The sequence below is a fragment of the Sinocyclocheilus anshuiensis genome, unplaced genomic scaffold, assembly GCF_001515605.1.
Source record: "Sinocyclocheilus anshuiensis isolate Anshui unplaced genomic scaffold, SAMN03320099.WGS_v1.1 scaffold498, whole genome shotgun sequence".
Lineage (NCBI taxonomy): Eukaryota > Metazoa > Chordata > Actinopteri > Cypriniformes > Cyprinidae > Sinocyclocheilus > Sinocyclocheilus anshuiensis.
In genome coordinates, this window is record NW_015547644.1 from 85,289 (window position 1) to 99,064 (window position 13,776).

General features: G+C 37.4%; 1 protein-coding gene across 1 annotated transcript in view; it reads left to right on the forward strand.

Moving 5' to 3' along the window:
* The window catches only part of LOC107701904 (centrosomal protein of 112 kDa-like), an 88,964-nt gene extending 75,421 nt beyond the window's left edge, over positions 1 to 13,543 (forward strand). The window contains exons 8-10 of the mRNA XM_016504050.1: positions 4,542 to 4,643; positions 10,332 to 10,396; positions 13,322 to 13,543. Coding sequence (XP_016359536.1) covers positions 4,542 to 4,643; positions 10,332 to 10,396; positions 13,322 to 13,325 — 171 coding nt within the window. The 3' untranslated portion in view covers positions 13,326 to 13,543. The remainder of the gene's footprint in view (positions 1 to 4,541; positions 4,644 to 10,331; positions 10,397 to 13,321) is intronic.
* Positions 13,544 to 13,776: the final 233 nt, after the last annotated feature.

Genomic DNA, 13,776 nt, shown 5'->3' on the forward strand with positions numbered 1-13,776 from the left:
CTCTCTCTCTCTCTCCCTACCGTTAAGTAACTTGTGCATTGTTTTACTTACTTCTTTTTGACATATCCGACCGAACTACAAACTTTCCAGTGATGTCTGTGAGAAAGGGATATTCACTCGACAAGCTCGCGCATCTGCGCCGCTGCGCGCTCAATCCACTCAGCGTGATTTGCTTACCAGCTGGCGCAAATCGGCTATACAGGCATTAATACTGAATGTTTTATATTCATTGCATACATATACTTCTTAGACATCTTTAATCTCTAATAACGCCATTCTGCTGTCTGTTGTCAGTGTTTCTTTGTCTGAATATGGCACTTATCACATGCTGTGTGGTATCGGCGTTTGGTATCGGGGCATTTTAACGAGTACGAGTACAGGAGCTCAGTATCGGGCCCAATACCGATACCAGTATCGGTATCGGTGCATTCCTAATAAAAAGACAATCGTTCAGTGTTTGTTCATGTTTTTGTTGCTGTTACGTGACGTAGCGGTGTCTGACTAGGGGCAAGACGTGGGCTGATTACGTCATCGTTTTAGAAAATATACGGATTCGCCGTCCACACGAAAACGCAAGGGTGGCGTTTTCAGATTTATCCACTCTGGGACCCGGTTTAAAAAAATATCGGTTTCACTCTCCCAAAACACCGCATCCGTTTGGACGAAACGCCTATACGTTACAAAATGTATGCGTATACAGCTAAACGCGTCTCCGTGTGGACGGGACCTTATATGACCATTATATTTATGGCCCTTCCAGCCATAAATATGCTATTTGCATTAATGCAATATCAACAGACATTATTTGTGAATGACACTTCCCCAGTGTTTGATATTCTGCTCACTCTTTAGTTTGGGGACCAATTCTTTAAACTAGTTGTTAAGTTTAGGTATGAGGGTAGGATTAAACACAAAAGAAGATATTTTGGAAAATGTTTCAGTGTTTTTCATACAATGACAATGTCAGGTGACACTAACTTTCATTGTATGGACAAAAACAATTGAAACATGCTTTAAAATAACTTCTTTTGTGTTCTGCAGAAGAAAGAAAGTCAGGTTTGGAAGGACATGATGACAGAATTTTCATTTTTGAGTAGCACTAATTAATGGACATTCATGTTTTTATTTATTATTACTATTATTTATTATTATTATTAAGTTGGTGACGTCTTTAGTGGTGTTCGAGAAGACAAGCATCACAGTTGCTCTACCAGAGTTGCTTCAGAAAATGTTAATGTCACATCACAACTTTGCTGTTTGAGAAGAGAGCCTTCCAAAGAGAGTATTATTAAAGTGATAACATTGGTATTTTTAAAATAAGAGGTTAATAAGTCAAATGTGAGTTGATTTATATTGACAGATAGCTGAGGAAGTGATAGGAAGACCCTGAGACAGCGAAAGAGAGTTCTGATGCTCAGAAAGAAGAATGTCAGAGATTCAGAGACTTTCTTAAAGAAAGATGTAGAAATAGGTTACAGGGACCATGATAAGACTAAATAAACACCAAGATACAAAGTTTAGACATAACCCTAGCATCGTGGGGATGAGTTTTGCACATGCAAACACCACTCAGCTTTTCCTCAGAAAATGTTAACATCTAGTTAGGCTCCTCGTAGGGCTACTTTGTAAATGAGGACCAAACCTCTTCAAATCACTGACACTGCCAAAGGTGAGGAGTTCAGTTGTTGTGAGGTCCTCCACAGTCTCATACATTAACACCAGTACTAGCCAACCCCCCACCAGTCCATTTAGCCATGCTGTTAGCACTCAGATGCTAAGAGCTACTTTCCCCTGGCACATTTTTGCTGCATCTCGTCCTGAACTTGTTGCGCAAAGAAAGTTATACGTAAAGGGCTATTAGCCAGACACAGCGCTGCACGATGGCTCCTATTCTCAAAAAGCTGTCTAGCTCTATATGAAAACCACTCCCCCGTTTCCTTTCCCTCACAGATGCCTTTACCTCCCACTCTTTGAGGCAAACATTCATGGCATGTCGACTTCAATTACACGTGGGCCTCCCGATACAGTACGCAGGGCTGCGTCTGCTGTAGTGTGTACTAGTTGTGTTGCATGGAATGTGTATGATGAAGAGGGTAATTGAGATAAAGTCTTTGGGATTGGAGGCCGGTGGAGAGCAGTACAACATGCTCTTATGAGTCCAGCATCTACCGCTAGATCTCAAGAACCCTCGGGCCAAATACGGTCAGCTAGAGACACTCAGATGTTGTCTCGATAGCCAATGCTATAATTCTTTTGGGGATAAAATCACTCAGACAGTAGTCTCCTCTCACAATGGATCTGGTTTTTAGTTACCAAATGTTAAAGCTTATTATAATTTTTTTTTTTTTTTTAGGTTTTGTTTTTAGGTTTTTAGTTTTAGTTCATAAGTAAATTGATTGACACATCAACTCAGTAACATCAGAGGGCTGTGAGCGAGGGACAATTAGCTAAATGGCAAAGGCCTAGTCTACAGCTCACTGTGGGACGAAAAAAGAACAGACAGCTGTGTTCAGATAATATATACTCTTCCTCTTTGAAGTGGCTTCCAATCCTTTCATTGCACCCCGGAAGATTAATTACAGAAAGCCAGAACAATCAGTTAAATCCACAACAGGAAAATTATTTTAGGAAAGGCAATCATCTTACTTGTTGCTCCTCTGTTCCCTCAAACAAGGCGAATATTAAGACATTTTTAACATAAGACGGTGGACAGAGACTGCCAAGGACCTCAGTGTCTGTCTGACACAGTCAGCAGAGAGCCAGACCACCAGACCCATCAAGATCCAGATTAAGACCTAAACCAGATAAAGACCAATACCAGACCTCTTAAGACCAAGACTAGAAGACTATTGTTTTACATTCTCACATTCACTAAACTTGACATGAGACGGTCCATCAGGATGGTGAACACCAAGAAAGACTGGCACATTCAAAACTGCAATACAAAACTACAGAGAATTTAATGTGTACATTGTTGTTGCTTTTTTAGTCTTTAGTTTAGGGACAAATTCGGTCCTCAGTTTTGACGTCACAGTTCGGTATAACACCAGGGGGAAAAACTAAACATAAAATAACTTTTCTAAAAATTAAACAGTGGTTTACTGAACAAATTGCCCTTTCTTTAAATAAATTCAATTATAATTAAAATTTTCTTAGCGATAAAAATCTACCTCAACTTATGTTCTAAACTATAGGTAGCCCTTTTACATTACTATAAGCCCAAACTTAAATTTATTTGCTATTTAATTTTAAATATAATAATCAACACTCAACTTAAAAAATTGTACGCAAACATGTAAATTGCACATAATGCAGTTTTTAAATTAACTTCTAAACTATGAAATTTCTATTTGTTGTTGAAATATATAAATTTACACAGTGGCTGTCATAACTTGTTTCATAACAAATTTATTTAAGCATACATTAAATAATGAACACATCACTAACAGGTAAAGTAAAATATATAAGTCTAATATTTCGCAAAATGCTCCCCTCTAGACTTCATTTATTTAGCGAAGTAACAAACTGTGGACACTGATGACTTGCCTGCCTGAGGTAAATGAAATGCTACCAGACATTTTGTTTTGACGTCTTTCCGCAATTGGAAGACTGATTGAAGGATTGCATGAGGCATGAGATGTTCATTTCATGTTAAAACTAGTAGTAAAGAGGATGTAGATATAGTTGTTGTTTTTTTTAGTGGAGTGTTATTTGTGTGACATAAATCTCCATAACACTTTAGATCAGGTAACACTATTCGCTATTAACTAGTTGCATATTAGCATTCATGTTACTAGCACATTGGCTGTTTATTAGTACTTATAAAGCACATATTAATGCCTTATTCTTTATGAACATATTCTACATCCTTTACCACGACCCAATACCTAAACATAACTACTGCAAACCTTACTTACTATCAATAAGCAGCAAATTGGGAGTTTATTGAGGGAAAACTCTTACTTAAATATTTATGAATATGTGTTCCTGTTCCCTAATCTAAAGTGTTACCCAAGTCTCTGTTAATGAACACTGCAGAATGCAAGGCACTGAAAATAACCAGACATGGCATAACAACCAACTTGTTCTCCATATAGAGATACTGTATGCAGTCAGTTGTGTAATTGTGTGTACCAAACCAAAAGACCTGTATCAGTTCAGTTCGTAATGTACAACTGCAGCATTAACCATGGTACTGATGTCTATGTAACAGATGAAATGTAGACAGTGACTAGTCTGGCCTCAGAAAAGGCATAGTTTTCTCTTTTCTTTAAAAGGGGCTCTCAGACATGACCTTGCTGTATCCTCAGTGCAACACGTCTTCTCCATTCCTCAGTTTGCTGACAAAAAGTGTTTCTCTGCTTGAGTGTGTGTAGGAAGAGGGGAAACTTGCCAAAGTTGTATGTTCAGTGTATAGTCTGCACTTGCTAGACAGACAGGCTTAGTTAGCAGTACTCTTGCCGCAGCTTTAGTTTACCGAGAACTGACCACAGTGTCTGACAGTCTGATTTTTTAAACTCTTCCCCTCTCTCCTCGTGTAGATCACACACGTCCGTCAGGAGTGTGAGTCGAAGATCAAAGGCCTGATTCCCGCAGAGCTGCAGCAGGAGCTGGAGGACACCATCACCTCGCTGAAGTCACAGGTGATCAAACAAATACACACGCCACAAGAGCTCCCACTGGACACACATAAACAAATATATGTTAGTGTTTTAATTTATTTTTGTAAGGCAGGTCAGAAAAACCACTAGCACAGGCACATCTGGACATTGCATAATTTCATATAAATGGACTCGACCGCAACAGATTCATAAACACACCTGGAGCACTTATATATACAGGATTATGTGCATTATAGAATGGATAGTTCTAGTCCTTGATGCTGATTGGTCATTGCCAGTGGTTTATTCGTGATACTGCTTCAGCAAGCTACTGCTTATGTCTGCACAGCACTCATAGATTATTGTTATTTTGGTAACACTTTAGTATAGTTGCTTATTAGCATGCCTGTTTTTAACATATTGGCTGTTTATTAGTACTTATAAAGCACGTATTCTGCATGACCATATTCTACATCGCTAATCCTATCCAATACCTAAACTTAACAACTGCCTTACTAACTATTAATAAGCAGCACATTAGTAGTTTTTTTTAGGCAAAAGTCGTAGTTAAAGGTGGGGTAAGCGATTTCTGGTAGCCAATTTTGACATTTGAAATCACCAAAACAAACCACGTTTTCCTCTTTTGTTTTGTTTTTCCACCATCTCTATCTTTCTGTCGCTCGGCTCAGCTAATGTCCGTCCTGTGCACTGAACGCTCTCTCCTCCACATCATGAGTAGACACGCCCCTTACTGCTGATTGGCTACAAGTTTGTTTTGCTAGTCGGCCCGAATCAGTTTTCTAAAGCGTTTATGAAAAATCGCTTACCCCACCTTTAATGGTTTGTTAATAGCGAGAATTTGACCTTAAAGTGGACGTTATTTTGATGCAAAGCAACTATGGGGTAAGCGAAAATAAATGCATTGAGTGGTGCATCAGCATTCGGAAAGGTGTTTATTTTTGTTAAAGAAAATCAACAGAAATTTTTTTTTTAAATGATTAACGTGTGAAAAGGGAGATAAAATACCCAACTGCAAGGGGAACCCACTGACTGGACGCTGGCAGATTTGATTGGTGAACCTGCTTCCTGCAAGCAGTCCGGGGAAATTACTCTGCAGCCAGGGAATTGCATAAGTACGTCAGTCATTATCGCAAAATAAACACAGACAGTTTGATTAGTATGTGAAGTATTTTAACTGATACCGATATGGATTCTTACATCTCAAAATCTTTTAGTCTATGCTGTTTTCTGTTAATGCGTGAACAAAACTTCACTAAACATTCACTAAAAATATGTTTAATTCAGTGTTACTTGGTGTTTCTTTGTAATTATTTGTGAAATGTACAAGCAATTTTGGTCACACTTTATTTTAAGGTCCAACTCTCGATATTAACAAACCATTAACTACAACTTTTGCTTCAATAAACTCCTAATTTACTGCTTATTAATAGTTAGTAAGGTAGGTGTTAAGTTTAGGTATTGGGAAGGATTAGTGATGTAGAATATGGTCATGTAGAATATGTGCTTTATAATTACTAATAAACAGCCAATATGTTAATAATAGGCATGCTAATAAGCAACTAGTTAATTGTAAGAATTGGTCCCTATACTAAAGGGTTACCGCAATTTCTAAAAAAAAACTTTTACACCTGTTTTTTTCAGTACAGTGCACTGTTTAACATATTCATTATGTTTTTACTTAACATTTGTTTAAATAAATCTGTCATTAAAACAAGTTTTTTGTTACAGCCACCATTTAAATGTTTATATAACAAAAAATTTTAGTAGAAACATTAAAAAAGTTTATATAAAAACCACCTCAAGTGCAATTTAAATGATTGTACAACTCATTTTTTATTTAAGCGTTGACTATTAAGTAAATTTGATTAACTGATTATTAAATTAATTTTATTTTTGCTTTTGGTTTTCAGCTAAATGAAAACTTTAATTTTCGTGTTTGTGTTTCAGTAAAAAGTTCATAATTGTTTTTATTCGTAAAAGACAGTACAGTACAGTTAAGAGGTACAATGTAAGAAGAACCCTGTGATAGACCGGCCATCCATCCATGGTGTTTTTCTGTCTATGGCCTGAGACGTTAAGAGAGGCTCCAGCATTCCTGTGACCATACACAGGACATGCAGTTTAGAAGTAAAGAAGCAGGACCATAAATGTATGCCTGCAATTGACAAAACACAACAGCCAGTGGTTTACATCAATGCTTCTTCAAACAGCTTATCCCAGCCTGGCTACAATTAACTAATTCTGGCCACATAACCCTCTCTTTTCTTAACATGATGAGTACCCACTTGTCCAGATCATGGTACTTCTGGTCTTCGTTCTTCAGTAGCGGAATTTACTCCCAACAGCTATGAGAACAACTAACACCCCAACCACATTCAATACGAAATACGTGACTCTGGCTACATTTCTGCAAAACTGCAAAAAAGTACCTATATGCATTTCAATGGACTTTCCAACTGAAATGAACACTAGAGGCAGTAAAACCACCAACTTTTCTTCTTACTCCCAACAGCTATGAGAACAACTAACACCCCAACCACATTCAAAACAAAGCTTGAAGACTCAGCTGCTCTAGACCTCACACGCTAAACACATAAATCGCTGAAAAAACCCAACCCAGGCTCATTGGAAATACGTGACTCTGGCTACATTTCTGCAAAACTGCAAAAAAGTACCTATATGCATTTCAATGGACTTTCCAACTGAAATGAACACTAGAGGCAGTAAAACCACCAACTTTTCTTCCTTTTCACGCATGATTACAGGGGCAGGTTATTGATTAATAAAGACTTGTTTTCACATTGTTCCTTGCACAGTACTATTTATAGCCTCAAATCACTTTTACCATAGTGCGTGATTTGTAAACGAATACATTTGCATCAAATATCCAGCTCTATATATGTGACCCTGGACCACAAAACCAGTCTTAAGTCGCTGGGGTATATTTGTAGCAATAGCCAAAAATATAACTATAACTATTGGTCAAAATTATAGATTTTTCTTTTATGCCAAAAATAATTAGGATATTAAGTAAAGATCATGTTCCATGAAGATATTTTGTAAATTTCCTACTGTAAATATATTAAAACGTAATTTTTGATTAGTAGTATGCATTGCTAAGAACTTCATTTGGATAACTTTAAAGGCGATTTTCTCAATATTTAGATTTTTTTTGACATATATGTTTGTCTTCTGTAATAAAGCATAGTGCTGCATTTGCGATGTGGGGTACGAGTGCTGTAAAACACGAGTCACAACACTCCAGAAAAAAGCTTAGAGCACATAGAAGTGTGCTAAAATGGCATGGTTGCTTCAGCAAATTCTTCTTTATCTCATGTTTGCTTTGTTAAGATTATCGGTTAGGTTTAGGGTAGGGATTAGTGTAGTTATTTACACTATAACTATACACTATACACTTTATCGCCACTTACCGGACATTTCATTTCCAGACTGCCATGACATATGCATTAACCAACATAATAAACTGTTGGCACGGTTACCTTTAACTGTTTTGGAGAAAATTGAACATGCTATTTGGTGGCAGTCAAAGAAGATTTAATTTTGAAACAGCTGTGGAACATGCTACAGGCAACTCAATATCATTTTGCAAATATGTATCCACAAGCAGTTTTTTTTTCATAACACTGGGATATCATTTAAACCGCTTATTGTGGGCATGTCACCTGAAAAGTGCAGTGAAATGTACCCGGAACAATGTATTTCAAGTTTTGCAGAAATGTAGCCACATATAGGAGTCACATATTTCCAATGGGTTGCAAAAAACAGTGAAGCATTTGTGAAGCAGTGAGATCTTATTGCATTTGCCATTGTTTGGAGCTTCCGCTTTGAAATTAAGGTCTAGTTTCAGTGTTCTGTATATTATGAGCACTAACAAATCAAAATTACAGTAACACTTTAGAATAGGGAACACATATTTACTAAGAGTTTTCCCTGAACAAACTCCTTATTTGCTGCTTATTAGTTAGGTATTTGTTAAGTTTAGTATGGGATCGGATTAAGGGATCTAAACTATAATCATGCAGAATAAGGCATTAATATGTGCTTTATAAGCACTAATAGGCATGCTAATAAGCAGCTAGTTAATAGTGAGAATTGGTCCTTAAAATAAAGTGTTACCAAAATTACAGACCCAGCACATTAGTTCTACTGTAAATGATAAAGCATTTGATGGTTTCTGTATCATTTGTTTTATAGTCTCCAAACCACTCTTAAAAGTCAAACGTTGTTGATGTGTGGAGTGCATTTTACACCAAAACCGAACACAAGCTAGGTTTTCAGCCCCTCGTATGAAGTCCTGCACCTCTGTGCTTGTGATCAGTCCGCTTCACTTCAGTACCTCCACATTTTATGTCTTGTATGCCATCGCAGCGTCCTGTCCCTCATCTAATAATGCCGAGCAGTCAGACTTCACGTCTTTGAACTCAAGTGGCTCTTGTTTATTTGGTTTCTTGGGAAGGGGAGGGGGTAACAAGTCCTGCAGGTTCCTCCATAGACATGGATCTAATTTGGCCATGGGTCTTTGAAGTCTCTGGTCCAGTTCATCTCCTTATGTGCAATTACACCAGTCAACCACATTTATACAGGCTTCAAGGGCTCCGGCCAGGGTCTTATTAGTTACAGTCAGCCTTGTTCTACACGAGTCTTCTGCAAGAGCATTTTTTAAACATTTCAAATCTAAACAATAGCCCCTTTGTCAGGCATGATCCGGGGGCCCCTCAAACAACATTTCGAGATCACAGTTCAAAGCCCCGGCGCACGCCTCTGAATAGCTCCGACTTGATTCTTTCAGAATCGCAGCCACAGCTCTGTGATCTGATATGTTTATGCGTTGTAATTGGTGACCAGCGTGGCCTCCTCTGTCCTTGAATATTTCGAGCATTGCACATAGCAGTGCATTATTTTAACAAAACCAGTGGCCGTTTAGGAATCTAACCATAGTCATTCTTTTCAAAGTCAGAGGCATGCATTTGCAAGGATGGTAACATTAGATTTGCTCTGAGGTTTGCTTTGTGTGTCTTGGTTTCCAGGAAAATCGTCGCAGAACAATGTACATTCTTTTCAAGCTCGTGCAAAATTTAAAAAGCCAGAATCAACCAAGTGTATTTCTTTTTACGAGAAACTATTTTCATAAAGAATCACATTTGCTCGCAGCGGAGCTACGGTTGCTGTATTGACATACATTTTTGCTACTCACTATTGTTACACAATAGCACATGGTAAAAGCGATTGTGGAGTTGCATGAATCATATGTATTTTTTTTTCCCACTGATAGTAGGCAGATAAAGTTTCTGAACTCCCAGTGGGTGTCATTGATGTGTTAATGTATTCATCTGATTGAGGTCAAAAAGTTGTGAAAGTTCTGAATGAGCCGTTTTTAGTAAATGCTCTTTTATAGGCTGGGAGGACATTTGGAGTTCTGAGCATTACAGTATGTTTTAATAGCACATTGAAGTCTTTTATTTCCAAAGATCAAGGACAATTCAGATTCTCATGGCATGAGCCCTTTAAAAGTAGAGTACATTGATCTGGTCTGACAGTTTGGCCTAACAGTTGTGGGTTTACCATTCAGAATCCTGTGGGCTGCTTATATATTAATTTCTGTTGAGCTCATACTCTTCACCAGAGAACTAGCCCATAATGCTCTGGGAATGCTTGCACGTGTAGATGATTTTGTTGTTTATTCTGCAGGTCAGCTTCCTGCAGAAGAGAGCGTCAGTCTTACAGGAGCAGCTAGATGCTAGTCACATCAGGAGGTGAGGACCTGGACATGCTTTCACACACACAATTAATCCACCTTCATGTCAGCTGTGCATTGTCTATTTATATATGCACTCATGTTTTAAAATGCACAGGCATTTGTGCTCTGTCAGAATGATTGTCCACAAATATGACAAGCGCGCCTCAGGACACCCCTCTGCTATCTTTGTCCAAGTTTGCAGTATAGAAACACTGTAATTACTGATAGACAAAAGGACCAACTGCAGTTTGTTTTTACAGGCTGTTTAGAGATCATACAAAGTAAACCTGTGAAACCTGATGCCAAAATGCTGCATAACAGTCTGATTGGCGCTTGTGGTGTTCATAATTGCTTTCAGTCACACTTTATTTTAAAGGGGTCATATGATGCGATTTCAAGTTTTCCTTTCTCTTTGGAGTGTTACAAGCTGATTGTGCCTTTAAGGTCCAATTCTCGCTGTTAACAAACCATTAATTATGACTTTTGTCTCAATAAACGACTAATTTGCTGCTTATTAATAGTTAGTAGGGTAGTTGTTAAGTTTAGGTATTGGGTAGGATTAGTGATGTAGAATGTGGTCATGCAGTATATGCGCTTTATAAGTACTAATAATGAGCCAATATGTAAATAATAGGCATGCTGATAAGCAACTAGTTAATAGTGACAATTGGTCCCTTTACTAAAGTGTTACCGTGCTTTCTAGTTTTATTAGATGGTCAGTGAACAGACTGTGGATGTGTTGACTGAGCCTGAGACCATCACCAGACCAGCTTCATAATAAAGAGACCATGTGAACTATACAGCAGAACTATAACCCCCGCCCCCCCCCCCTTTTTGATAAGAGTGGAATAAACAAACAGTGTCATGTGTCAGATGTGGCCGCTGGTTGATGCTCATTTCCTCTTTCACTCTAATTGTTAACTGGTTACTGATTAAATATTGTCTGCTGGTGCAGCCTGAGAAAGAGCAAGCATTCCAGACTGGTTTCTGTCTGTCCACGTTCACACCTGGTATTAACATCCGTTTTTTTGCTATATACATGTGTAAACAAAGTTCATGCTCTGTACCAGTGTTAGCCAATGCAGTCCCTTCACTGGTTACCATTACAAAAAAACAAAACAAAAAAACTCCTCTCGGTAGTAAAATAACAGTCTTTAAAAAGTTTGAAATTGCCTCTGAAATCTGAGAGACTACATTCAGTTGAAATTTTTCCCACTTTCTTACTTGTTTTATACTAAGAGTGATAAACTCACAGTCATATAATGAGTAATGTATCTAGTGACAAAATCAGGAGACTGATCTTAGTAGCAGGTGTAAACAGTGGTGGGTCCCATCTGACAACCCGAGAGGGATTTTAAAGGCATAGTTCACCCAAAAAAGGAAAATTCTGTCGTTAGTTACTCACCCTCATGTCGTTCCAAACCCATAAGACCTTCGTTCATCTTCGGAACACAAATTAAGATATTTTTGATGAAATCCGAGAGCTCTCTGAACCTCCCATAGACAGCAACACAACTACCACGTTCAAGGTCCAGAAAGGTAGTAAAGACATCGATAAAAATAGTCCATGTGACATCAGTGGTTCAACCGTGATTTTATGAAGCTACGAGAATACTTTTTGTCTGCAAAGAAAACAAAAATAATGACTTTATTCAACAATTTCTTCTCTTCCGTGTCAGTCTTCGACCTGCGTTCACGAGAGTATCATGACGCATGCGTGTGTTTAAGTGATTTTGATCAGAATATTATAGATATGCTGGACTATAATATAATTTCACATTTCTCTCTTTTTCACTTTCTGACATAGGCAAGTTTCTATCCACTTTGTGCACTGTTTTGTTATAAGTGAAACTGTGTCAAAATTAAGCTAAGTATAAAATTTGCTGTCTCCAGCCTGTTTCCATCCAATGTAATGGTGCGTGTAATAACGTCATTCTTTAAGAAAAATGAATTGGTGTATATGTTTAGGCGTATTAAAAATTAAAATAAGAAACAAGCTTTAAAGGGAGCAACATACAGGCATTTTAGGAATTAACACAGAATTTATGCAGTAAAAAAAAAAAAACACTTTATAGGGACCAGTTCTCACTATTAACTACTAGCATTTTGGCTGTTTATTAGTACTTATAAAACACATATTAATGCATTATTCTGCATGACCATATTTTAGATGCCTTAATTCTACATGATACCTAAACTTAACTATCTTACTAACTATTAATAAGCAGCAAATTATGAGTTTATTGAGACAAAAGTCATAATTAATAGTTAGTTACTAGTGAGAATTGGTCCCAAGCTAAAGTGTGACCAAAGATTGTGTTGTGAAATTTTAATGATAGTCAGGATTTCCATCTGCTGCATCAGTAAATATTTTGATGCGCTGAATCGGTTTCCGCAAAACTCCTTGGATGGAAACTTGGCTATACTGACAGCGAGCTGTTTTGGCACTAATGCAACGCAATGAAGAGGTTGCGCATTATGTGCGTTTTTATTTATGTGTTTTATGATTCTGTTTTTGTGACGAGTAGTTTTTGTAGTTATGATAATAATTATATAAAATACTGGGAAGTACAGTTTGCAAGCACAAGCCACATCTCATAAACCAACTATTTTCTGGTAAGCTATTGACCAGTCCTCAATAGTACACTAAATATACAAAAAAAAAAACAATGAAAAGTCACCGGTTACAACCAAAACCTAATTTAGATTAACTTCATCCATGATTATTTAACCGGCACATTTTCTACACAGTAAGTCCAGGCTTTCATAAAAATGAATTCCCCATTGCTACAATGTAATGGTCCTGTGGTGTGATCTTTAAAAATATGCTTGAGGCTTGGATATGTTGTTTTAAAAAAAAATGTAATGCACTAGTTAAAAACCATGTTTCATTCAACACATCATAATCACAATCCCTGTGTCTTTCTCTCTTGCTGTATAGGTAGTGGATGATATCAGGCCATTCATTTATGTCCTCATGCAGACTTGTAAAGCAAGCCCTTCCTGATACACACACGACCATCCTCATCCTCACTCACCGCTGTTTTCATGCTGCACTCGTCTGATGTGCCACTTTTTTAAGCCATATTTATGTACCAAGTCATTGTATTTATTTTGTTTTGGTTGTTGTTGGATTCGTTGTTAATTATAATGTTCGTCTGTGAAAAACATCATTTTTTTTATTTTTATTTTTTTATTGTCATTATAATTAAATATGACATTGTTTCGCAAAACCTCTGACTTTGCGTTGTTGTAATTTTCCTGTTGGCTTCAGTTAAAGGTGAATCTGTGATTTCTGTGCTACTAGTGGAGCTAAATGGAATTGCAGAAATAATAAGCATGAGAAACAAGTTTCCCAAGCACTTCCACCTCCATCTGTCATCTGGCAAACGACTG